This window comes from Haliotis rufescens, unplaced genomic scaffold (assembly GCF_023055435.1).
Source record: "Haliotis rufescens isolate VD_foot unplaced genomic scaffold, xgHalRufe1.0.p SCAF_2, whole genome shotgun sequence".
Lineage (NCBI taxonomy): Eukaryota > Metazoa > Mollusca > Gastropoda > Lepetellida > Haliotidae > Haliotis > Haliotis rufescens.
The window spans coordinates 72562160-72589160 of record NW_025963890.1 but is presented as its reverse complement, the minus strand read 5'-3'; the positions used below and the strand labels follow the sequence as shown (position 1 = coordinate 72589160).

The following is a 27001-nucleotide window of genomic DNA, read 5'->3' as shown; positions in this document are numbered from 1 at the left end:
CACTTATATACAGGGACATGCAAGTAGGTTGCGGGCGTGTGTGTATGCATGTGTAGGTGCTGCCGGTGTGCCCTCTTGCACTATCCCGGAATAATGCCGGTTTTATAGTGCTAGCCAATTGGGATACCATGCCATGAACACCCCACTCAGACATTGTACATGACTCCGAGCCGACCAGTCCTTGTATCACCACCCCCTTATGCCGAACGCCAGGCAGGGTAACAACAGTACATATTTTAACGTCTTTTGGTATGACACGGCAGGTGATCAACCACTGACCTTCCGCTATCAGGCGGTCCTACCTGGGGTCCCTGATTGTGGGTTTGACCGATCCGAAATTTCGTTACAAAGGGAACAAGAATTTGTTTTCGAGTATGTTCAGTTCTCGCCTTTGTGCTGATTTTTGTTACCGCAGTTACTCTACACTCCCTCTGTTCCCTTTAACTTTTTGTGATTATTACCAGCGGCCATTTAGAGATGGGATCTCTGCTCCTCACTGCTCCAAGAACAGGTCATCCAGAAGTAATGATGATTTACTAAAGACCCTGCCTCGACTCATCAACTTAGTGCCTACCGGTCTTTTTAAAGGAAGTACGGTTGTAATAGTGAAATTGAGACATTGGATCTATGTACTTTGTGCTTTATTGTTAATTGAAGGACTTTCTAAACTTCGAAGGATCAGAGAAGTTGTTTGTGAACGACTGGAAACCATCTTGCCAGAACTGAAAATTAGTCCCTGAAGTTTAATGACAAGTAGAGTCAAACTTTTTTTCAGTTTAACCATACTTTTCGAAACATCCTCCAATAACACATAAGACAGTTAACTGATAATGGAAATCCATGCAAACTTGCACAATAAATTTTATTAAAAAAAGTTTCCAGGGGAACTGGTGCTGACCTGACAAAGGGAGACTACTCTTGCATATACTATTGTGAAGCCCCTTCAAGCCAACATTTACCTGTGGCCTGGGGGACTTGAAACAGGTAAAAATGACATAATATTATAGTACAAAAAAAACCCACAAGTTATAGACCATCCGATTCTTTCATATTACTATAGTTAATCTGCCATGCCATGACAAAGTAATATGAAAGAATCAGGTGGTCGTTAACTTCTTTTAGTAGTAAATGATTAACATATAACAAAACCAAACCTTTTTTTAAATTACAGTTTATTACAAATACTTGATTAACTGGCATATAAAATGTTTTGGGTAGAAAAATATGTTCACAAACAGATCAACATTACCTTCAAGGTCACAACAGTTTCCTTGACCTTGATGCAGAGAAGGAAAATGATTCTAAAAACACTAAGATCAATCAAGAGCAGAAGCTTACACCATACCTCACTTCATGCACAGAGTAAAAGATCTGAATGAGATTAATAACGGTAGATCTCCTTTATGAAACCATGGACTGATATTGAACTAATTAGTCAAAAAGACTATTGTTGTGTTTCTATTTCCACTCATCCAAAAGGCAGTAGTTTTTGTCTTTTCATTCCTAGAAAGACACTTATTGTGTTGTCTCAGTGAAGTGACCGATACCCAACAAGTCAAAGATATGTGACCCTACTTGATGGAACAGTGATGTGTACAGACAGGCTGGTGGCAGTATTTATTGAACATGACAACACATTCATAGTCAATCAAAAAATATATTAAAACATTCTTATGCCAGAACTATTTACCATCAACAATAGGACTCTAAAGACATGTTATTTGTCTATCACTAAGTCCGGCTAGCAAAATATGGTAGCTTTGCGTCCGATGAATGCTCAAAGCATGCTGAATATACACAGAAGAAAAACAATTTCGCATAAATGTCTGTGTCAATATGGAAAATGAAGATAACTGCGATAATTGTTTGAAGTATGGACGAGTCAAAAGAAACTGTTGATGCCTTTGTTGATTCATACAAACATCAATGTTTGTGATATGATTTGTCATCAAAATAGTAAGTAGGTACAAAATATGGAAGTTTGGAAAAACAAAGAAACTGATAGAAAGTAAAAACCTTACAAGAATGTCTCTGACCCAGATGCAGAATCGTAGCTATGTATTAATGAACAGTAGATGTCAAATATTGCAAAGCAGTTGCAAAGCTATGGCACAGCAGTACAGAGGAGAGGAGAGGAGAGGAGATCTCCTCATGTGACAGTCTCCTCACAGTTTCTGACTGTTGGTTGCTGTCATAGGATCACTGTGAAGTAGTATCACTGTAAAGCATTTTATTATAACCATGTTAAAGATATATAAGCAGTAGATACAGAAACAATGATTTTTTTGTATTTGATCTATAAAACAAAAACATATTTACAATATTTACAATTATGTACAAGCTTAATTACGAACTGTCAGCGTTAGCATGAGCTGATTATTGCCATATGACCTATGTACAAATGAACTACATCATCACGCATGCTGAAGGAATAAAATCAAAACTCTACTCTCGTGATTGAACTACTCATCGAGCATCCTCATCTGTTGCCAATGTAAACTTACTTGATTCTTCAACACACCATTGTTACCAAGACCTGAGCCTTACAGCTCCCCTAACCAAAACTGAACTAACTATACTTCACATTATGCTGCACTATTGGTAAATCCTAACATTATTTGTTAGTACATGTATTTGCTGCTATCAATGATCAATGTTAATCATTTCAAAATATTTGTACATTTCATTTGACATGGGTTCAAATTAATATGCAGGAAATAGTTTTAATCATGGAAGTCCTCCTGTACGGCCTCTTTGAAACCATGGCAACTCATATATTTGTCATCCAAACTTTACATCTAATTCATAGAGTTTACATCTTGTAAACTTCATTTACCAGTGTAAAAAGTTTGATTTCTTTCAACCGGACACTCTTGTGACAAATATCTGCCATCATTTAGAAAACTGTTAAATATTTGCTTAATGATATTGTTTTGGGACAAATATCTGCCAACAATTATTATTTGTCTCCAGGGTACCCTAAAGACAAATATTGGATATCATTGAGAGAAACCTTTACCAGGATACCTGACTATCACACTGTTGACAACTATCCAGCATCATGGAGTCCATCAAGGATTCCGGAGTGATATCATCCTGTTGGCTAAGATCTGCTATTGTACAAAATGGTATTGGTCACTGTTGAAGGTAAGTCACTGGATAGAGCGTGGCAAGGAACTATTGCCTTCTTATTGTTATGTCCTTTGTAGCAAAGCAAAAGTCAGCAGAGAGATGAGGAGAGGGAAGTAAAGTGATGGATAGGTGGCGCTGCTCAACACGTAGATGACTGTCGGCTTCCTGTAGGGGTCGATACCGGGGTCAAATCTCTGTGGGCAGTCGTCATCTGGAAAAAAACAAAGACAATCATATTTTGCATGGGTTCAGTGCTGGCATTCTACAGTGTAATGCTTTGATTGAGACAGTAGAAATTGGACAGTGATTGAGTTGGGATTGACGCCGCTTTTAACAGTATTCCAGTTATATCACGGCGTGTCAGCTTAATGTGGGAGGAAAGCCCGAAGTGATGCAGGTCTCAATGGTCTTAACCACTTCGGTGACACCCACGAGCACGGGTATGGTGCTGACAAACCTAGAAACGTAATCGGGGTTGACCGGGATTCCAACCGACAATCATAGGTTTCTGCGTGCCCAAGGGACGCAACTCTACAGAGCGAATTGCGGCGCCTTAGACGACTGGGCCACCCGTGCCCCCTAAATTGGACACAGAAGTCAGGCAATAACATCCACCACGTTAGAATGGGTAACTTTACTATATTTGTACATGTGCATTCAAGCAATTCTCAAAGCTGACTGGTGAGTGAAGTGATATGTGTCACATAACTTCATCATTGAGGAAAATGATGTCATCTACTGTTCATGATGTCCCAAACCGAGGACATAAAAGGGCTTAGTATCTGAGTTGATGGCCACTGGCAGGCTTTAGTATCGATCTATATCAATAAGTAACAAGGTCACTAAGTATCAACAGCAGCTAGCGGGCTTTAACACCTATCTGTATCAATAAATATAAATGTGACTGAAAATAGAAAGCAGCTAGTGGGCTTTAATACCACTGAGTATCAATGTCACTTTGTACTGATGGCTACTAGGGCGGTACTCACAGAGTCTCTCGTTCTCGTACAGCTCCAGGCTAAGGCCGGTCCCCTCCAACTGATAGCTGTTGGCCCTCTGGGATCTTGGGCAGCGGGCAGTCTGGGCTCGGGACATCACAATGTCCGTCCAACTCAGTCTCTCGTACACCTGAACAGTCAAAGGGTCAAATACAACAAGAGAAATACCACTGATGTATTGTAGATCTGAAAACATATTTGAGGCCCTGTGTAATGATGGCAGCTTATGTTCCTAATTATGATTGTTTAAGTACAAGGGCATTAATGTTCACTATCATCATTCATTATAATACACCACACAGGGGTTCAAAAACTTTACTTTCTTCAAAAAGGATATCTTTTTCTTCCTTTTCTTTGTTGTTTAACGCCACACTCAGTAATATTCCAGCAATATGATGGTAGTCTGTAAATAATCGAGTCTGGACCAGAGAATCCAGTGATTGATAACAGGAGCATTGATCCATGCAATTGGGATACGATGACATGCATCCACCAAGTCAGCGAGCCTGACCACCTAATCCTTTTAGTTGCCTCTTATGATTAGCATAGTCGTCTTTTATGGTAAGCATGGGTTGCTGAAGATCTATTCTCTAACCTCATTTTCACGGGTCACAAAGTATATCATCTTCATACACAATCTTATAAAAATCTATATGAAGTGTTATGTGAACATCTCTATTATGACAAAAAGCAACTGATGAAGATGTAAACAAAACTTGTTGATCGTAGACTTAACCTTGATGCAAGCTGCAAAACACTGTACTGTCCAGGACCCAGAGATTACTTACCCAGCAGCGGAACGCGGAAATGGCGTCCTCCTCGTCGTAGGTGATGAGGTAGGACTTCATGTCCTCCATCCAGAAGCCCACACAGGTCAAAATGTGGTCTGCCTCATCTGCACAACACAAAAAGCATGCACAACATCAGGTCCAGTTGCACAACATCAGGTCCACCTGCACAACATCAGGTCCACCTGCACAACATCAGCTCCAGCTGAATAACACACAGTATGCCAATGGAAGGATCGTGAGCTTGGCATTGACTCTGCTTTGAACAGTATTTCAATTATCGCACCGTGTCAGTTTGTTGGGGAAGGAGCGGGATACAGGACGTTTACCACTTTAGAAAAACCCACGAGCATGTGCATGGGGCTGGCACACCCAAGGGACGCAACTCTGCACAGCATATTGCATCGTCAGCCTACTGGGTCACTCATGCCCTTGACTGAGAGTGACTTAACAAACTCACCATATTCTCCAATAGGTCGACCTCGGTAGTCCACAGACTCGCAGTACTCGGCATCCACCTCGATCTTGGACTTGTCCTGGCTGCAAGACTTGAACTCGGACACGGTGATGCGGCAGTCCACCTGGACACGGGGTCGGTCCGTCACACCACGGATCCTGGTGGCGTACTTCTCCATCCAGTGCATGGCGTTCTGGACGAACTTGTACCGACCAGCAATCGGACAGGCCACAGGTGAGGGTGGGTTCACTGAAACATGGCACTCAAGTCAATTGGGACGCTATGGATGTCATCTTGATTACCCAGAGAACTATGATTAGATTATATCTCAACTTCTCAACATGTCTAAACAATATATTTCATCAGTAAAAAACTACCATTTTTTAGATTTTTTAACCTTTATATCTTTCTAACCTTTCCCAGGGCAAGTTAAAATAAATTTCTTTTCCCACGGCGATGAATGGGTCAAATCGGTAAATCTAAAATAGAAGGACTGCCACCTAGACATTGGCAGTTACGACAGTAAATTCAGACATGTGAGATGAATCTATGGAAGTGAGAAAGTTGGTGATGAAGTATTACTCACAGATGAGAACCTCATACTTCCAGTCCGTGTCATCTCGGTTGAAGGTGAAGGACATCCAACTGCACGCCTCTCGGAACTTCTGCTCCAGGTAGTTGGGGTTCGCTAACTCGTCTTTTGTTAACCGTGACGGCTTCCCTGTTGAAGGAAGAGAGAGAGTAAGTTTTGCATGCTAAAAATCCACTGCATTTGCTGCTGACTTCTTGGCCCTGAGGATTGGGATACTGGGTAGGTAAGTAAATAGTGCGTTATGTCGAAGTCAGCAATATTCCAACTTTATCAAAGCAATCTACAAACAATCAAGAGTGTTCAGAACAGACAGAGGTTGAGACAATCAGCCAGATCACACATAATAACCATCCGATGTCAACCTTTCTCAAGACAATCATGGGACGCTGGGGACCTTTTGACTCCGAATTACTACCGGGAGTAGGACGAGAGTGTGAACACAAACATTCCCAGATGTTGAGATGAAACGTGTACAAGATATTTTTCATTCATACAGTGACGTGCAGAGTGTGTGGGGCTGCAAATGCCTCAGTCCAGACTAATGCAAGTTTTATAGTACTAGCCCACTGAGATGCCATGCCACAGTTTTAACACTGATGCCCCCTTCCCCCCAAAGCATCGCACCACAGATCTTTTGCTTTATCCACCAGACCAAGGGGCATTTAAATAAGGGAAACTATTTTCAGCAATTCTCACTGATCCTTTGCTTCAATGCTGATTGGCTAGCCCAAGGCAAAAGGATCGTTTACATTGTCAGAAAAGAATCCCATAGCATCATGTCAACATATTATCGCAAATACTTAAATATGGCATAAACTGTTGTCATCACAGACAGTTTCGTATATGATCATGATGATGCAGTTCCAACAACAAAGTGACTTAGCTGATCTGTAATTCCTGATTGGCTATTCTCTATATACTGGTATGCCTGTACCCATGGTAACGGATATCCTCCACTCACGGGAGAGGACACCCCATGTGCTACTTCCCTGTGATGTTTAGTATCACAAATCTTCACTTACCCACTCTGTAGCGTACGATGCCGTGATGCCGAGGAAGAATGTCATAACAGACGAAGTCCACCTCACTGTGGGCAGAAGATGTAGATTTGTCAAACAAACATTTGCATCAGTCTTACAGAGTCTGAACCTTTCAATATATATGGGTAAAATAACTCCGGAAACAGATATATACTAACTAAATAATATGCTAAGTCTTTGAATGGCATTTATACGTGATGCACATAAGGAAGAGAATTTATGGATGCCAATTTCTTGAGTTGAAGTTGACATCCATGAATTCTCTTCCTTATGAAGACAGGCATGTAATTCAGCTTGGTAAGGTCTTGATAAACTTGATACAATTAAAATTCTTTATTACCAGTGATTGAAAAACAAAACAGCTTTGTTGAATGCTGTCTTCATGTTACTATTTATTCATTTACAGAATGAGTGTTGAGTTGGGTGTGACGCCGCTCTAAAACAGTATTTCAGTTATATCATGGTGTGTGGGCTTGATGTGGGAGGAAAGCCATGAGAGATGCAGGTCTTAGACATTTACTACCCTGGTGAAAGCAAGGGTTTAGAATCATGATCTGGGTTAACTCAGGGTTTGAACCCATCATCATATATTGCATCCAAGGTACACAACTCTGCCCATGGAATTGGGTCTGCTTAGACTGGGACTCTTGTTCCTTCATTTACACAATGTTCTGTGCAGTTATGTGGAATCTATGTGAAAGAATAGTTGCAAATTGTCTGCAATGAATTAGTACCGGGTTATGATCTCAGTGCCACTCAAGTGAAGTTTATATGCTTTACTATATCAACTTAATCAAAAGAAAATAATCAGCCCGACCATGAGAGGTATATACAGTTGTGAGATGTAAGTGAGTAAGTATGGCTTTACACCGCTTTTAGCAATATTCCAGCAATATTACGGTAGGGGACACCAGAAATGGGGTTCACACATTGTACCAATGTGGAGAATTGAACCCAGGTCTTCGCCATGACAATAATGCTTTAACCACAAGGCTACCCAACCGTGATTTGACTGTGGAGACAAAATTAACCATTCTCCGGCGGTCAGGGTGAGTGAGTGAGTGAGTGAGTGAGTTAATATTTAGAGTCACATCTGCAATATTCCAGCCATATCATCCGACAGTCAGGCACATTTGGAGAAACTGATCTACCCAGCACTGACTTCCCCATGCAGCTTACCATTTCCCAACAATGACTTTGGTCATGAGGTACCGGGTTCCGAGGGTCTGTTGGCAGGACAGGTATGTCTCCTCAAATTCAAACTCATTCTTGCGAGTCATGTAGTAGACGTGGGTCTCGTTGACAGTGACGTCGGAGCTGAACTGCAGTCCCTGTGTGAACCACAGTCCCGAGATGTTCCTTGGAAGGTTGCACTGAGACGTCATGTACAGCGTCTGAGGGGGGACTGGAAGCAAGGGAAATTGTGCTACACACTGTGCAGGGAAATGTACCGGGCACTACATTGGACACTGTGGAGGACACTAACCAGGGTGCCGTTGTACAAAACAACCTTAGCGCTACGAATGTTGTAAGTCTATGTTAAGGTATGGGGTTACGATCACCTTAGTGCTAAGATCGCTTTGTACAACGACACCCTGGAGGAGAGTTACTAAGTCTAACACTGCTGAAAGAAACACTGAAGGAACCAACATGTCTAACACTGAGGGATCCACTCCAGAACTCCCTGCCAAGAGATCCAAGCCAGGACCCCCTGTCGAGAGATCCACGCCAGGATCCCTACATGTCTAACACTGCCAAGAGATCCACGCCAGGATCCCTACATGTCTAACACTGCCAAGAGATCCACGCCAGGATCCCTACATGTCTAACACTGCCAAGAGATCCACGCCAGGATCCCTACATGTCTAACACTGCCAGGACCCCCTGTCGAGAGATCCATCCAAGCCAGGACCTGTACATGTCTAACACTCTTGAGAGATGCACTTCAAAGCCCCATTCATGCGATGATAACATATTTACTCACCTCTTCTCAGCACCAGCCTGACGGGGCCATCATAGATGCTGTTGAGTTTGCCGCAGTCAGCGAAGCGGGACAAGACCCATCGGATGGTGTTGTCAGCTGACTTCTGGTTCTTCAAGGTCATCTGTAGTAGAGTTATATATACCCTGAATTTACCGATATAGTACAAGAGGTGAAATAAGTCAGTTATTGTTTCAGGTCTCATCACCTGGCCAACACAGAAAGATGCAGATTGTTGGAAAAACTAAGTGCAGATTGAGTGTTTATGATTTTACACCAATTCAATAATATTTCAGTTTGATCACATTGGGGAGACTGGGACTTTGCCGTGACGAGAATTTCTTCAATGTCTACATCACAGCAGGCAAATTCAAGCAGGAGAAAAAGTCAATGTTTAACTTTAATGCAGACAAATTTTAACACTGAATTCAATGCAATAATTTAAAAGTATGCATTCAAATTTTGGAATTGTTAATGTCATTTGCTGCAGATATTAGGCCGAACATCAGCCTCTGATCATCACAAGATAAATCCTGGTGTTCGAAACAGACTTGTCAACTTCCTCACCATACACTTAAACCTTTCTCTTCTGTCCTTCTCGACAGTGTCAGCGATGGCGGCGAAGGTGTAGCCAGTGTTTCCCACCATGGCGAACCAGCTGCCCATACACTGGTACCGGACAGCTGCAGACACAAGGTCAAAAACATCAATGGAACCATACACAAATATTCAGACTCTGCTGTTTAAACCTGCCCTGACACAAAAACCATCACTAACTTCCATACCAAATTTTATTCAATTGCATATTGACAAAAAGTCGCTGAGCAATGGCCATATATAGGCTTTTCAATATGGCTGTAATGGTGGCCATATTGAAAATAGTACCGTATTTTCTTAAGTATAGTGCGCACCCAAGTATAATGCACACACCCCTCTAGCGGATTCAGTATTTTTGAGAAAACCTTTTTTTGAATATTATGCGCAGAGAAATATTACACCGCACCCCTTCAGCAAATTCCAGTTAACGAATGGGTGATGAGATACTTGGTCAGTAAAAATTTGAGATAAAAAAAGAATCACACGACATGTTGATTTACTCTTTAAATTGTAATTTTTGTTCTGTGAGGTTTTGTTTTACATCTATGGATTAAGATTACCTTGTGTATTTTCTCGTAAACTAAGCCAGAAACAGCAATCAGCTGTTCACACGTTTTCTTGGAATCTACCGGTGTTTCGGCCAAGACACACCCAATGATATAACTTTACAGGATTTTAATGCAAGGATCGGCAAAAATTGTATCTGAGACTATTTTTTTTATCAGAAATAATATATTCCAATATCTTGTTATTTTAGTTGCAGCTTTTACTATATATATTTAAAATAATGATAACCCTTAGCAAAGCAGCTGATCACTATTGCCGGTTATCATTTTTTACATGGAACCAGTTTGACCAGTCACCGTCGAGGCTCCCACACACGTGATCGCGAGAACTATGTGTTGACATAGAATCGTCAAAACTATAACAAATATGACTTTTAACGAGTCAAAGTATGGCATTTATGATATATGTATCCATTCTCTGTCAACTAAAGTTTGTTTCAAGACATCAATAGATGTAATCTGACCGTGGTTGCTGTTAATAACGGTGAGTTGTGCGATCTTCAGACTGCTTCACACACGATTTCGCCAAAATTGATTAAAGCAATATTAAAAGGGATTTTAAACGAAATTTATTAAATTTGTAGAATTTTCCTATTCGGAATATTCTATAAGTAATATGTTACCAATGTTATACCGAGGCTGTTGTCTCCCACAACTGCTGCTATAGCAAAATCTACCACAGAGATCTCAATTACCTCATGCAGCACGTGCGTAGCCACCCAGCTGCCATGTGACACCCTTCACTCTTGTCTCTTGCGAGAGCAAGTGCTTGGGGGACAGACAGGTGGGCAGCAGCCCAGTGGTAACGTATTACTTATAGAATATTCTGAATAGGAAAATTCTACAAATTACATTAAGTAATACGTTACCACTGTTATACTGAGGCTGACTACCACAGTAGGCGGTGAGGAGCACCTACAACCCGAACCTGACTACTCGTGTTCCTTCCGACCAGCGGAAGTAAACAACGAGGCGGAAGCACTCGATGTGCATGCTCCTAGCTAGGCGTTACCCTATAGGAATACCAAAGCACTGTCAAGCGCATACCGTAAGGCTCAATCGTCATTGCCAAACGATTGGTGACTCCAAACGGCCCCACTGGATAGGTATTTCATCGCCGCAGCGGATGAGAACAGAGTATCTGTGTGAGCTAAATCTTAGATCAGGTTAAACAGTCGAAAAGACGGAAATTAATTTCATTCAGACCGTATATCCCCGAGCAATCATACTTAAAGTATGCATTAGGCGCGTGACCTAATTCCAGTATTCGTAAGCATGTATCACAAGGTTGGAATACACGACAGACAATTAAATACATAATTGTCAAAATACAAATAAGGACAAAACACACAAAAAGCCGCCTCACCTGTGGTGTGACTGCGCTGGTATGCGGGACCCCCACTCCTGTACCCACGGCGGTGGGAACATTGGAGACGACCCAGATTGACCACCGTGCAAGGTCTGACGCCTGTGGAGTTCGGAACTGCGCTGGACACACCCCTTAGATGACCGCTTGTGCCACGATCAGCGGCCCAAGACGGTGCAAACCCTCCACGTCTTCATCAGAAACCTTCCTGAGGTAATGATTGGCAAAAAACGAGTCAGAACGCCAGTAACAACCTCTTAATATTCTGTGAACAGAGATATTCGAGTGTAGGGCAAATTTTGCCGCTAGCGCTATGATCTCGTGCGGATTTGACCCCGCTACCGGTAACCCCCGAGACCGGTACGCCAGATTGATGACGGAACGAAGCCATAACGCAATCAAGTTGCGAATTATGTCAACAGTGCGATTAGGGTTACACGATATGAACAGACGGCCACGCCCTTGTCTGCGTTCATTCGAAGCCTTAAGATAATACTTAAGGGCCCTAACCAGCCACAGCGATCTGTCCTCAGTATCAGCAGGATGTAAGATTTCCTTGAGTGATCTTACAGTGAATTCTCTCTCTCGTTTGACCAAATTTCTGATTCTTGGCGACGAAGCCCATGAGCAGGCCCAGGCGGACCGCTCCTTCGTCGCCCCTATCGAATCGTACTTTAGCGACATCGAGTGCATGAATCTCGGACACTCGTGCCGCCGTGGCAAAGGAGAGGAGAAATGCTGTTTTCCAAGTCACATGCCGAAACGAAGCACTACTCAAGGGTTCATACGGAGCTTCAGTAAGTGATTTCAACACTAGGGAAAGATCCCAGGCTGGTGCCCGAAGACGGCCCTTCTTAAGATTGTGCTGTTTGAAAACCCTTGATAATTCCCCGAATCACCGGCTCTTTTGAGAGACTGGTACCCATAGCAACATCCCGTACGGTAGCAACGGAAGAGACATAGTTGGCAATGGAACCCCCGGAGAGTTTCCGGGTCTCTCGTAAGTGAGACATGAAACGAGCAATATCCTGCACAGATACCTTATCTGGCGAATGAATGTGATGTTTACAACACCACTTCGTGAAAATAACCCAATGTGCATTATACACCTGGGTAGAATCACGATGCATACTAACGTATGCCCGAGACGCCCGACGAGAAAAACCTTTACTCCTCAGATGCTCGGTGAAAACATCAACGCGTGCAGATTTTTACAAACCTGTAGAGGTTATGAATTCTCTGATGAAATCCTCCTTGGGGCACTTATTGCATTTTCCTGGCTCAAGAAAATCTACATGACATAGTTGTAACCATTTTCCTTAATAAAAATTGTTACCACACAAAAAACTTTGTTTTTGTATGATGTACGTCCACCCTTAGGTGCCTCACCCTCCACGGCGCGTCACGCCAAGGGAAGCAACTCTCACCCAAATCACTTTCCATATGTCTAATGCTGACGGAATGTGGGGAGGCGGGTGGCCGTGCCCCAAGGAGGATTTCATCAGAGAATTCATAACCTCTACAGGTTTGTAAAATTCTCTTTCAGATTAAATCCTCCTTGGGGCACTTATTGCATCAAGATAGACTCCTAAAGATAATCTAGGAAGTGGCATCCGTCAGCAACAAGCGTGCATAAAATACATCGTATTTTGATTATTTCAATGAATAAACAAGAGTTCAATAAATGGAACCAACCTTATCGTGAGGCACCACCGTCGAAAGGCGGGGGCTGGAGACAGGGCGTTATCGACCATACACAATGAAAAGAGCCATTCTTTGTGGCTCATCATATCGAGAACTTGAGACACACACACCCCCCACCCCACCCACTTTTTTGAACAAGTGATATTGGGGGCACAGATCACGAGAGACTATAAACCCGCACAGAGCTAGGCCAGAGGGTCCCCGTAATCGAAGGAGTGCATGTGCAATTACGATGATTATCGACTAGTAATGGCTGGTATTGTATCGACCGTAGAAGATAAAATCCGGACCGTTACTGAGCAGTGTTATAACCGGTCCGGGCGGTCTAAAATCTCGAAGGCTCAATCGGCTAGAGATGTAGAACTTTGCCCAGTTCGGAGAACTGACTGACCAAACCGAGCACGCTCGCTTGATTGTTTGTCGAGTTGGTAATGTTTGATGAACGTGCTCGGCTGGCTCCAAATAGCCGCGGAGCAGATCTCCTCAATGGGCAGAGCCGCAGCATACGCTTGTGTCGTAGCCACTGCTCTAACCGAATGAGCCTTCAACTTGGTAGGGGGGTCCCTGCCTTAAAGCGTGTACGCCGTACATATAGTAGAGACTATCCACCGCGAGATAGTTTGTTTGCTCGCAGGTGAGCCAGCCTTCCTACCGCCATAACAGCAAAATAGTTGATTATCCTTACGGATACCATTAGTTCTGCTGATATAGGACTTAAGGGTCCTGCGGACATCCAAGACATGAGCATGTCTTGTAGTGGTCCCCGACGAGGAAGGCTGTGAAAGAGCAGGTAGCTCAATAGGAGCCGTCACGTGGAAGGCGTGTGCGACCTTAGGACGGTAAGAGTCCGGCAGGCGAATACTGACCCTGTCCCGGTGAAAGACAGTTAGTTCGGGATCGGCTGACATTGCGTGAATGTCGCCTACCCGTCTGCCGGACGTTACCGCCACAAGGAACGCCGTCTTCCAGCTCAACAGCTGAAGAGAGAGAGACGACAGATCCCGAAAAGAAGGACCGGACAGCCAATCAAGAACGATTGACAATTCCCAAGGGGGACTGATCCGCCGGACAGGCGGTCGGATCCTGTCCACACCTGCTAAAAAACGCTGCACTAATGGGTGCGCACCCAAAAGTGCCCCGTCGACGGGGACGTGAAAGGCAGCGATAGCTGTAGAGTACCCCCGGACTGTCGATGCGGCCAGGCCGACATCTAGTCGCGACTGGAGGAACTCAAGTACGGCTACGAGATCTGCAGAAAAGGGATCTGCAATCCTTCTATCGACACACCAGCGCGCATAGCAGGCCCATCTATCCTCGTACTGAACGTTTGTCGAATCCCTCCGCGAAGCCAGTATTGTGTCTGCAACTCGTGCAGGAATACCACTCTCCTGGAGGCGATTCCGGACAGTGGCCAAGCCACCCACTGAATCCTGGGATTCGGGTGGAGGGCCTCGTTCTGGGATAGGAGGTCCGGTCGTAAAGGTAATAGAACAGGAGGCTGAGCCAGAAACCTGAGTATGACTGGAAACCAACTCTGCGCCGACCAAAGGGGTGCCAGCGAGACAGAGCGTCCGCACGGACGTTGTCTACCCCCGGGAGATAAACAGGTAGCACCCTGATAACGTGTGAGTCGCACCATAGGAGGAACTGCCACGTCTCTTGGAGAAGCGACGGAGACACCGTTCCCCCCTGCTTCCGGATGTAAGTCATCGCCGTTTGGTTGTCCATCTCTAGACGCACCACTTGGCCACGAAGCAGATCCAGGAAGCGTTGGAACACCAACCTGACCGCTCTCAGTTCTAGCACATTGATATGCAGTTTGATCTCCTGCTGGGACCATAGTCCCGAGGCAGTGTGATCGTTCAGAACGCCTCCCCAGCCGGAGAGTGACGCGTCTGTTTGAACTGTGAGAGACGGCACGGGAGTGTCGAGGGGGAGCCCCCGGGACAGATTCCCGACCTCGGTCCACCACTGAAGGTGTGCATTGAGCCACTGCGGAGTCTCGAGAACAGTCTCGAGATCTTCCGAGTTCACCCAAAGTCGACGGAGCGCTTGTTGAATGGGTCTCATTCTCAAGCGCGCCCGCCAAACCACATCCACTGTCGCCGCCATGTTGCCCAGTAACTGGAGCCATGTACGAGCAGTGTGACTGGCGGACAGAAGGAACTGGGAAGTAACTCTTCTGACCTTGGTAATGCGATCTTGTGACAGAGATACAAGTCCGCTCACCGTGTTGAAATTCGCGCCTAGGAAGACTAGATTCTGAGTAGGGCTCAGATCTGACTTCTTGAGATTGACTATCCACCCTAGAGTGATCAGAATATCTATCACTTGTTGTGTAGCTATCTGACTCAGGGATTGCGATAGAGCTCTTAGTAACCAGTCGTCGAGGTACGGATGGCAGAACCGACCTTTTGACCTGGCCACTTGGGCGGGAATCAACATCAGCTTGGTGAACACCCTCGGGGCCGTAGCGATCCCGAATGGTAGAACCCTGAACTGATAACACCTCCCGTCGAAAGAAAACCTGAGGTATTTCTTGAACTCGGGGTGTATGGGTACGTGGAGATAGGCGTCTTTTAGGTCTATTGACGTTAGCCATTCTCCGGTCTTGACAGCTGAGATCACCGAGCGCAGTGTCTCCATCCTGAAGGACGGTACCTCTATAAGTTTGTTCAGCCTTCTCAGATTGAGAATAGGCCTGAACCCTCCGTCTTTTTTGGTGACTAGGAAATATGTCGAGTAGAAGCCCTCGCTTTCCTGTCCCACGGGAACCGGTTCGATCGCAGCCTTCATAAGAAGTGCGTCGACCTCGGCACGGAGGAATTCCGCCCTCTCCAGGGTAGCAGGCACCGGAGTGTGCTTTATCCCGGAGAAGGGGGGCGGATGATGTTTCCACCGAGGCAAATGGCCATCCCTTAGAGTGGACAGGGTCCAGGGATTGGATGTGACTGTCTCCCATTCCTGCAGGAATAGAGCCAGTCGGCCGCCTACGGGGACATCCGGCTTGAGGCAGCGGACCCCGGCTGTCGGCAGTTCGAAAACATGCGACCGTGGGTCCGCCCGGGGCGCTTCGGGCGCTAATGGGAACCCGATGGGTTCCCGGCCCCGCGAAAAGGCTGCTGGCCTCGACCAGCTGCCCTGCCCCGGCCCCTGCCTCTCTTGCTCCTCCCGGCGCCCTTACCTGAAGGAAGCGGCTGCTTCCAAGCAGGTGCAGACTTCTGACCCGGCGCGTCAGCGTAGGAGGAAGCAAGTGGAGAGGTCCGCTTACGCGGTTTAACGCATGGTACCTCCAACAAGGCCTTAGAATCCTTGATGGAGGCATACAACTGTGCGGCCTCTCGGACCACCTGCTGAGCCCCAGGGAAGAGGGTGGCACCCATCTTATAAGGCAAAGCAAGTAGATCCTGGCGTGTGGAAGCCGAGTATTTGGATACCGACATCCACAGCCTGCGCATGCCCATGACTGCGCACATCATCTGCGAGGCACAGCTACGAATAGCGTCCCTCGCAAGATGACTATGTACCTCCGTAAGTTGCGCGGCCAACTCCGAAGAGTCGGCCGGCCCCTCTCCCGCTAACTCCCTCTGTACGGCCGACAGATAAGCGGAGTGTACGGACACCCGGAGCTGCTGACATGCGTTACGATATTGCTCCTCGAAGCAAACGTAAGCAGCCTTCAGCTCCGTACCGCACGCGGGAAAGGGTGGCAACCGCCGGCCCTGCTCGACCTTAGCCAAGTTGGGGGTCGAAGACCCCCCCCAGGGTAACGGAGGTCCAGACGCATTCGTCCACCACCGGTACCTCAAAATCACCATCCTCTGCTAACGGGTACCGCTTAATAAGTTCGGGCAGGTCGAACTTCCTGCGGGCACCCGACAACAGAGGGTTGATGACTTCATGCACCAATGAAGACAGAATACGGAGCCGCACCTGGGGCGCCTTGCTCGGAGCAAAAGCGTCCCCCGGAAGGCGGAACTCAGTCGGATCCGACTGGGGCATGGGCGCAGCCACCTGAGGCAGTACCTGGACAATCTTGTCCCGTACATGCCTCAACGAGGAAACGAAGGAAAATATTCCCGAGGTCTCCGAGTCGTCTCCCCCCTCCTCCATCCACTCCTCCTCTCTCGATTCCGAGACGAAATTAATCGACTCTTCCCCGAGAGAAGAGGCAGACGAAGTCGGAAGGGGACGCCCGAAGGCCTGGGCCTTCGCATCCCCGGGCTGCACCCGGCCCGAAGCCGAGTCCCGGTCCCGAGGTGCCGGGGGTTCAAGGGAACCCACCTGGCTCTGGGCTAGAAATCCGCTAGAGGAAGCCTCGGCCTCGGAAGAGGCGTCTGGCTCCGCTAGGGAGAACTGTGCGTCGGTAGTGAACGGGCCAGTGCCCGCCACCCCTCCGCTGGGGAGCGACCTCGAGCCGGCGCCGAAGCCCGGTCTGAGTTCGTCCCCGAGACCAAGTGGCCTGCCTCGGCATATCACAAGGTCTCGAAGCCGCGTCCGGCGCCGACAACGGGGAAGGCTCGGTCCGCAACTCCTCTCGGAGCTGAGACTTTACCTCCTCCATCATCGACGCCATCTGCGACCTCAACAAGGCAGAGATGTCTGCCAAAGACGGTGCAGGAGAGGGTGCAGTGATTGTGACGGGGACCCTAGAGCCTTCTCCCCCGGCCCCCGGGGAGGGAGCGGAGGAGACAGTCTCAGCTGCCTTTTTACCCTTTCTTACTTTTTTTGAGGGGGGCGGGGCGGTCTTTGCCGATCTAATGTCCACCCCCGCCTTCAATAGACCCTTAAAGTGTAAGAGGTCCACATTTCTCTTTTTCTGCGCCCGTGGTGTGAATGCAACACAGATAGGGCATGACCCATCGTCATGCCCGTCTTCGGCCAAACACTTTATGCAAGTATCATGCCTGTCTTGGGGGGGAATCGAAGCCGAGCACCCCGTACACAGTTTGAAGGTCTGTAAAAAAGACCGTAATTTTTTAGTTTGGCGGGAAGGGTAATAAAGTGTATCAGTGCGATTGAAAGATCGGAAAGATACGTGCATAAATTGTGTAACTAGAAGCAAAGGCGTAATTTAGAATGCGATTGGTAACGCGATACTAATAGCCAATGTCGTAGTATAATTATAACACCAAAGTGGGCGTGTTACGCGCGAAGGTGTAGAAAACCCGTAAAAAAGGTAAGTGTAATTTAAAATAATTAACACACCACCTTGGGTTTATTTAAAGGAAAAGATTGTAGGCTAAAGCCCGATGATATAGATTAAAAAACCGAAGCCGTTTTTGATGGCCCTGGTGTTACATATATCATACGTGGCACTACAAAATGGACGCTACGACGGCCTTCATTTCAAAGGTATCGTACACGTGTCACATAATTACAACTTTATAACTTTACAATGCGAGGTATTACGCCTTTGCATGAAAGAAATGTACCATACATACAGTTTGGTCTGCAATGGTTCTTGTACGAACGATTATCTTGTCTTTATTTTGTCTTGAAAAAAACAGCACGTCTGTCTTTGTCAGATGACATAAGGAAAGTGATTTGGGTGAGAGTTGCTTCCCTTGGCGTGACGCGCCGTGGAGGGTGAGGCACCATAAGGGTGGACGTATATCATACAAAAACAAAGTTTTTTGTGTGGTAACAATTTTTATTAAGGAAAATGGTTACAACTATGTCATGTAGATTTTCTTGAGCCAGGAAAATGCAATAAGTGCCCCAAGGAGGATTTAATCTGAAAGAGAATGAACTGCCCTGCGTTTGGATGAAGCTGATGGGTGTGAGGGTGGATCAGGAGATCCGGTCTCACAGGCAGTGGAAGTGGCGACTGCGTGACCTGGGTCAGCAAGTCAGGGTACCACGATCTGTTCGGCCACATGGGCGCGATCAGTAACATTCGACAGCGAACTCCTCGGAGCCGGCTTAGAATAAGTGCTATCAACGCCGTCGGTGGGTAAGCATAAGCGTCCATGCCCGTCCAGTCTAACACGAGAGCATCGTGATCGATGGCCCTCGGGTCCGGGACTGGTGATACAAACAATGGGAGTTGATTGTTGAACCTGGTTGCGAACAGGTCGACCATCGGACAACCCAAACGTTCGCACAGCCACTGAAACACTACTGGGTTGAGCATTCACTCTGTGGGGCTCGGATCCCGAGGCCTCGATAGAGTGTTGGCCAGTACGTTCCGCACACCTGGGATGTCACGGGCGCGTACCTGGCACGGGACACTGTCCACCAGAGCGTAAAACTCGAACGTGAGATCGAGTAGCGAGTGACTGTGGGTTCCCCCCAGTTTGTTCACATAGGACACTACCGTCGTGTTGTCGGTCGCCAGCATTAGCCGGGCGTCGACGAGACGATGCTTCCAGTGATTGACTGCGTTGATCACTGCCTTGAACTTGACACAATTGATGTGAAGACCTAGTTCGTCTATGCACCACAGCCCCGAGCTCACCTCCCCCTCTAGATGGGCGCCCCAGCCCACTAGAGAGGCGTCTGTATACAGGTTCAACGTGGCCCGGTAGGGCCGCAAAGAGACTCCTGATAAGACGTTGTAAGGGACCATCCACCACTCCTGATGTGGTCGAAGCCGATCTTGGAGGGCGACGGTCGCACTGTTCTCCTCCTGTGCTAACAACTGGATTAAAAATCGCTGCAGCGGGCGGAGTTGGAGACGACCCCGTTCGGTTTAGAAAGCAATGCAGCGACGGAATCCCAGGACAGCCCGAGGGCCGCCAAGGGATCCGCCGCAGCCATGAAGGTGGTACCTGCAAGGGGACGAACCGGCCACCACACGGGGTGGAAACGGATTGCACATACAGCCGGTAGCGCTCGAACGCTGCAGGCCCCAGACAGTCGCACAGGACGCACCGGGTGTCCCCGCAAGGAACCCTGCAGCGCGGGGAACGATCGTGGGGATCCCGTGACGACAAGAACTTGTGACACACCCCGCAACGCCGGGTTGCAGGGGTAAAGGGGGTGGACAACAGCGACACATCCATGTCAGACATTTTGGTACTATGAACAAAAGAGCAAAACATGGTTACAACACACGCACCACAAATATTCACAAACGAGCATTTTCACAAGTAAAATAAACGAGCAAAGTGAATATAGAAGATTCACTTGAAACATATAGAAAAATAAGTGATGTTAACCCCCAAAGCATACTATAGCAGGGGAACGTAAGACACACGTGCATACGAGAACCCCGCGAGTACATAGAAAAAAGGGCGGGAATATTTTTTTCTGTTTGGCGGGGAAATTATATCCAAACGTAGCTACCGCAAACGCCCCGTACAAGCACAGTTTATTAGTTTAATAAACCATAATAAATATCACCAAATTGGTCGAGGAAACAGGAACGCTTCAGCAGTCTATAACACGTCTTGCGAGCGCAAGCGAAGAGACAAGAGTTAAGGGTGTCACATGGCAGCTGGGTGGCTACACACGTGCTGCATGAGGTAATTGAGATCTCTGTGGTAGATTTCGCTATAGCAGCAGTTGTGGGAGACAACAGCCTCGGTATAACAGTGGTAACGTATTACTTAATGTAATAAGTTACGAACGTAAGTCCAGATATGCAAAGAACACTTTTTATAGCCAGACAGTGTAATTACATGATTAATTTGCGTACTTTAGTATGGATTTGTTGACATGGTATTTCCGGTGTTACCTGCTCACAGTTGTGTCTTTGGGCGAAAAAAACATCAAACTCATTATGGCGTGTATAATGCCTTCTACACAGTTGTGTTTTGGGGGGAAAAAAAGTGTGCACTATACGCAAGAAAAATATGGTATTCAACACTCTTGAACAAATTAGGTTGTCATCATTGGTGTCAACAAGTTTCAGCTTCAATGGTCCAGAGGTTTCGAAAGAGAATATGTTTACGACTGATGACAGGCCAAGACATAAGCTCACTTGACTTTCAATTAGGTGAGCTAAAAATGTAATCTAGCTAATAAAATAACCAAATTGTCAGAGACTCACTCTGTGTGAAGGATGTCGACACCCCTCTGCACTTGTCGTACTTCATCAGGAACACCTCGTTGTCCACATAGGAGGAGCCCGGATCCTGACAGGCCTCGATTGTGCTGCCACCAGTGTCGCAGATGCCGCCGCCACCCCAACTGACTTCATATGTGAACTGGAACACACCCTCCCACGTGGTGATGCAGTTGATGGTCTCAATGGTTAGCCCTGTGGGGAAAGTCATTGCTACAGACAAGAGGGACAATCAGGCTGTGTCCGGATTGTTAGCCCTGTGGGGAAAGTCATTGCTACATACAAGAGGGACAATCAGGCTGTGTCCGGATTGTAAGCCCTGTGGGGAAAGTCATTGCTACAGACAAGAGGAACAATCAGGCTGTGTCCGGATTGTAAGCCCTGTGGGGAAAGTCATTGCTACAGACAAGAGGGACAATCAGGCTGTGTCCGGATTGTAAGCCCTGTGCGGAAATTCATTGCTACAGACAACTGAGACAATCAGGATTGTAAATTTGAAAATTAATATAAATTACAATTAATTGTAGAGAAAATAAAAATTAGAGGACTTGAGATTCAACAAATACAGGAGACATGGTAGGTAGACCATACCATTGATATCTTTATTGCACTGATGTTCCATTAGGAAATAGTACAAACAGACAACATATATATATATTAAATATGTACATGATAATAGCTCAAAATACAAAATCTCCTCGTAATTATATCTGCTGGTCTTTGAACTACAAACACGTTCTCCATGTTCTACTCACTGAACATCGTGATGACTTGGTCCACGGCAGGGAGCTGTTTGATGCCAGTGCACATGTTCTCAAAACCATTGTTGCTTGTGAAACAGTCACCTGGAAGAAACATAATAGGTCATTGTTAAATCATTCTTATATCACTGAAGTATCATTGAACTAGGGTTCGTTTAGGATTCCAAACTGCCCTTGGTAGGCAAATTCGGAAAAATTGTTATTTTGTTCAAGTTAGAACTTTTTTTCAAACTGCTTATTTTCCAAATTCAGAGGATTTTAACATTAAATCTTATTGCATTCACTGCAATAGTGTTCTGAGCATTAAGACCTCTTCTACTGTTCTGTTGTCAGTGAAATACAAGTCTGAATACATCAGAAAAATATATTGAATGTGTAATAAATACACACAAACGGACCCTTCTCTGGAAAACAATATCTCAGTCTTGATGATAATCTCTTAGACATGCTAACTTCAGTAGTTTCCAAGTAAACTTGTCCCCATTGCAGAGACTATGCACAAAGTGAAAATAACATGGATCAAGGGCCGTAACTCTGTAAAATATTTAAAAAAAATTGCAGGGCCAATTTGCGATCTCAGTCTTGAAAAGTATCTCTTAGATAAACATGCAAAGCTTCCAGAAACAGACAGAAACAAACAATAAGAATCAAAGACAGCATTTATCAACAACAAAAGGAGAAGTTCTTACTCTGTCTGTACTGAAGAATGTTTTTGGTTCTCCACAATATATCCACACACATCAAGCAAAGGTTGCTCTGAGTACTGAAATACACAAGATATAGCTTGTTGGTCAGGTTAATACTGACTGAGATTACCAAGCAGTGTTTTTAACCACTGAAATATCATTTGGCTTGGGAATTTCAGTTTTCAGCTGATTCTGGTGCCTGAGGCGTATATAAATAGGATTCAGACTGCTGAAACAAGTACTATTTCAACGCCAGGTAAAGTGATAACACCTACATAATGTTTGGTGTCTTCTTTGCAGCAATAGGAAATATTTGCCAAGAAAATATATTCAAGTTGTAAAATTAACACATGGATATTTTAGAACTGTTATTGACATTAACTGATTTACAATTTCAACTTTTCAATCAATCATTTGACTAATAATTGTTCTAACTAGCATTAATTATGGATTAAAAATAATGATAAGTCCATATTATAACTAAGTATAATAGAAAAGAGAGTTTGTTCGTTTGTTGTTTAATGCCGCACTCAGCAGTATTCCAGCTCTATGACGGCGGTCAGTAAATAATCGAGTCTGGATCAGACAATCCAGTGATTAACATCATGAGCATCGATCCATGTAATTGGGATACCATGAAATGCATCAACCAAGTCAGCAAGCCTGACCTGCCGATCCTGTTAGTCGCCTCTTACGACATGTTTAGTCGCCTCTTACGACAATCATAGTAAAAATTAATGAGCACGATGTGTCGTACGTGGGTTTCCTCATGAGCATTGTGGCGTTGGTTCCCTCCAGCTTGTATGTGTTATTGTGGATGTAGAGGTCAATGCAGGTCAACTCGCCCCACTTCTGTTCGTTGACCACCGTTGTGATGTCACGTCCTGCCTCCATGGAGTACCAGTCCCCCTTGAAGTCGGAGGGAATGACACATTGTGTTGACACTGGAACATAAAGGACATGAATCTAGAGTAGGTGGGTGGATGAGTGAGTGCTTGGTTGGGCGAGGGATTTATCTACACCAATGTGTTTGTTTGCTGTTTAACGCCGCTCTCAGCAATATTTCATCAATATGAGAGTCTGTAAATAATCAAGACTGGACCAGACAATCCAGTGATTGACATCATGAGCATCGATCCACGCAATTGGGATCAATGACATGCATCAACCAAGTCAGCGAGCCTGACCACCCGATCCCTTTAGTCGCCTCTTGCGACAATCGTGGTCACCATTCACGGCAAGAATGGGTTGCTGAAGACCTATTCTATCCCAGATCGTCACCGGTGGTTGATAAAACAGAGTTTAACTGACAGAAAATGTAAACATGGTGTTACATGGCAGAAAAGAATGTTGTATGTTTACTTGCAGTGAATGGCAGCACATGATGGATATGCTTGTAAATGAGTCCAAGATGTTTTGGAAGGGAACAGTTTCTAGAAGGCAGGTTGTACATATATAAAAGTGACACACTGGTGATTCAGGGCCTTGTATGACATGATTTTGCATCTTATCTACTTGCAAAGAGCAGATTGGATACCTGACTGAATTCTAACACATCCCGATTCAAGAAGACATCCCGATTCAAGAAGACATCCCGATTCAACATGTTCAAGTTAGTTGTGATGAAGTGAAATTGGGTTTGATGTTGCGTTCAAGATTATTGTGATTATTGCACATGCATACACGTGTGTGTGTGTGACTGCATGTACTAGTTTGGACTAATGCCTATTTTATAGTGCTAGCTCACTGAAATACCATGCTGCACTTTAACATGAATACCCTACTCAGACACAGTATACTGACTCCGAGCCGACCAAGCGAGCCTGACCACCCGATCCCGTTAGTCGCCTTGTACGACAAGCATAGTCCTTTTACAGCAAGCATGGGTTGCTGAAGACCTATTCTACCCCGGAATCTTCACGGGTCCTTTTAGTTTAGAGATACAAGTTGTCCAAAACAAAGTTATTTGTTGAAAGATGGCAAATAAACAACAGACAAATACCAGGAATTTAAGGTGAGGCTGATTGAGCACACTTGTGACTTTTAAATTCCAGTTTGTATATGGTTGAAGAGTGTCTGTCCCATCCTAGTTCCCAAGAGGCCTGCTCCTACATATATCATTGGATTCTGCCATTTCTGGAGAGGCACTTTTACAAATCGTCAACTCAATAACAAGAAATGTTTAATGTTAAAAAACCCTATCAAATCAAGGAATATCTTAAGGCAAAACAGACAAGAATATGAGTAAAGGTTCATTTCTTAGATTTCTAGACCTAGTATCGAAGTCTTTGATCTCAAATATTACGAAATTCTGAGTGAGCAAAACATTTCAAAACAGAATCCGGAAATACAGGCCAAGGATTGAAACGACAAGTCAGAGATCACGACATAAAACGCGATGTACGACAATTTACCTGTAAAATGTTGATACCTGGTTAATTAAATGTTAATTTACCTTGTTGTATGTACAGCACGCTGATTAGGACGACTATGAAACAAGAAGTGCTCGAGCACTTCAACAGCGCCATTTTGGTCGCTTAAAATGGCTGCTGAATGAGGTCAGGTGAAAACGAGGCAGGTATGTCACTGGTAAACTGTCACCTGTGATCAATCACGGATTTCATTGCATAAGAAAGAACTCAGATTGGTGCGATAATCATGTATATATATTTATATTTGGAATAATGTTTATTTGTTTTGCGAAGGACATAGCGCGAGATTGCTTGCATTCCTCAGGTGTGACTCATACGATGCAGGGGAGGTAATCAATGTGTGTCAACTACGAACCAAGTCACATTTCCGTTTACCTGACTGGCGCATTTCCCATTTAAAATTACTTCGTGTGTACATATGATAGTCCGACTTTACAGAGTCTAAGCAATACTTTTTAAAGTTAATATAAAATCGATTTCAATATCATATCACGTTGATTAAAAACATGAAACAAAGAAATCGGTGAATGATTAAAAGGTGCCTTCCTAGTAGACCTAGGCCAATTTATTCTTAATTTGGTTGTGTAATTTTGATTGAAAACAATTAAAAAATCCGCTGATGTTTATGCGATAATATCCTGCTAATGATTCACATGTATGCATTCATCCGCTGATCACAACAGATGATCTTTTCTGTGTACCTTATAGTCATACAAGAGTTGCTCCCCTTTGACCAGCGACCACAAACCTCGGACTCCCCACTTTGCAGACACGGAATATTGTCAGTTCAAACGAACAGAAACTTTGAATGAAGATCCTGATAATGTCTTTGAGGAGATAAGTAAATGTATTAATTCATTCGTGATCATATGCGTTGTTTAACCACGATGTTGAGAAGAGTGTGTTTTTCAAATTTAAAAGTATACCGAACATGAACGTACTGGACTAAGTGAGGCCAGGTATACAACTGTATACAATTGTATGGATGTGGATTTGAAACGCCGCAATTCAAAGCCGTGCGAATACTTGCCATGGTTATTGTCAAGCAGATGACCATCTTAACACACAAAAAACCCAGATAAGTTTTTTCACACAATACAGACCCTGTGTAGTCTAGCATTACAGAGATTTTCACGCAAAGCAAAATGACTTTGATTCATGCAATACAAATGACTGTCTTTTTACGCAATACAAATGACTGTCTAGTCACGCAATACAAATGACTGTCTTATCACGTAGTACAAATGGTTGTCTATTTACGCAATACAAATGACTGTCTATTCACGCAATACAATGGCTGTCTATTCACGCAATACAAATTGCTGTCTATTCATGCAATAAAAATGGCTGTCAAATCACGCAATACAAATTACTGTCTATTCACGTAGTACAAATAGCTGTCTATTCACACAATAGACTCGATAGTTTAACCAGTGTTCATATTTAATGCTTCGTCCTAAAATGCACACTTCGCATTAAACTGGTTTAGTCAGCGTTGGTCAGAAAACGCACCGAAAGTCCGCATTAGATGGGACATTCCTCAGATCCCACCCTAAAAAGGAGTAGTGTTTTACATGCGTGTTGAGGAAAATACAACTATATTACTTAATCAGCTTTGTAAATAGGATACTGGATATATACTGCACAGAAGAAGTTAAAGAAAACTCGATTTTGTTTCATTTGACAACAATTGTCATAGCAAGGGGCGGTGGGATAGCCCAATGGTTAAAGTGTTCACTCGTCACACCGAAGACCCGGGTTCTTCGCCACAGCGGTACAATGTGTGAAGCCCATTTCTGGTGTCCGCCCTGTGATTTAGCTGGAATATTGCTAAAAGCGGCGTAAAACTATACTCACTCACTCACTGTTATGGCGTGGCAGATTAGCTAT

General features: G+C 44.9%; 1 protein-coding gene across 1 annotated transcript; it reads right to left on the bottom strand.

The window, feature by feature from the left end:
* Positions 1–844: 844 nt before the first annotated feature.
* Positions 845–25279, bottom strand: LOC124133204. The gene is made up of 14 exons (XM_046497492.2): positions 25135–25279; positions 23437–23623; positions 22683–22756; positions 21988–22077; positions 21218–21427; positions 9556–9671; positions 8992–9112; positions 8187–8412; positions 6990–7054; positions 5962–6096; positions 5379–5624; positions 4919–5025; positions 4122–4260; positions 845–3343 (listed from the first exon to the last, which is right to left on the bottom strand). The coding sequence occupies exons 1-14, from the start codon at positions 25205–25207 to the stop codon at positions 3195–3197; spliced, it is 1938 nt and encodes a 645-aa protein (XP_046353448.1). The 5' UTR covers positions 25208–25279; the 3' UTR covers positions 845–3194.
* Between the last annotated feature and the right edge of the window lie 1722 nt (positions 25280–27001).

Excerpts from the sequence above, each read along its gene's own strand:
- LOC124133204 (XM_046497492.2), bottom strand. The coding sequence starts at position 25,207 with ATGGCGCTGTTGAAGTGCTCGAGCACTTCTTGTTTCATAGTCGTCCTA. Across the intron at positions 23,624-25,134 it reads CGTGCTGTACATACAACAAG|TGTCAACACAATGTGTCATT; the intron begins GTAAATTAACAT and ends TTTATGTTCCAG. Across the intron at positions 8,413-8,991 it reads CAGGCTGGTGCTGAGAAGAG|TCCCCCCTCAGACGCTGTAC; the intron begins GTGAGTAAATAT and ends CCTTGCTTCCAG.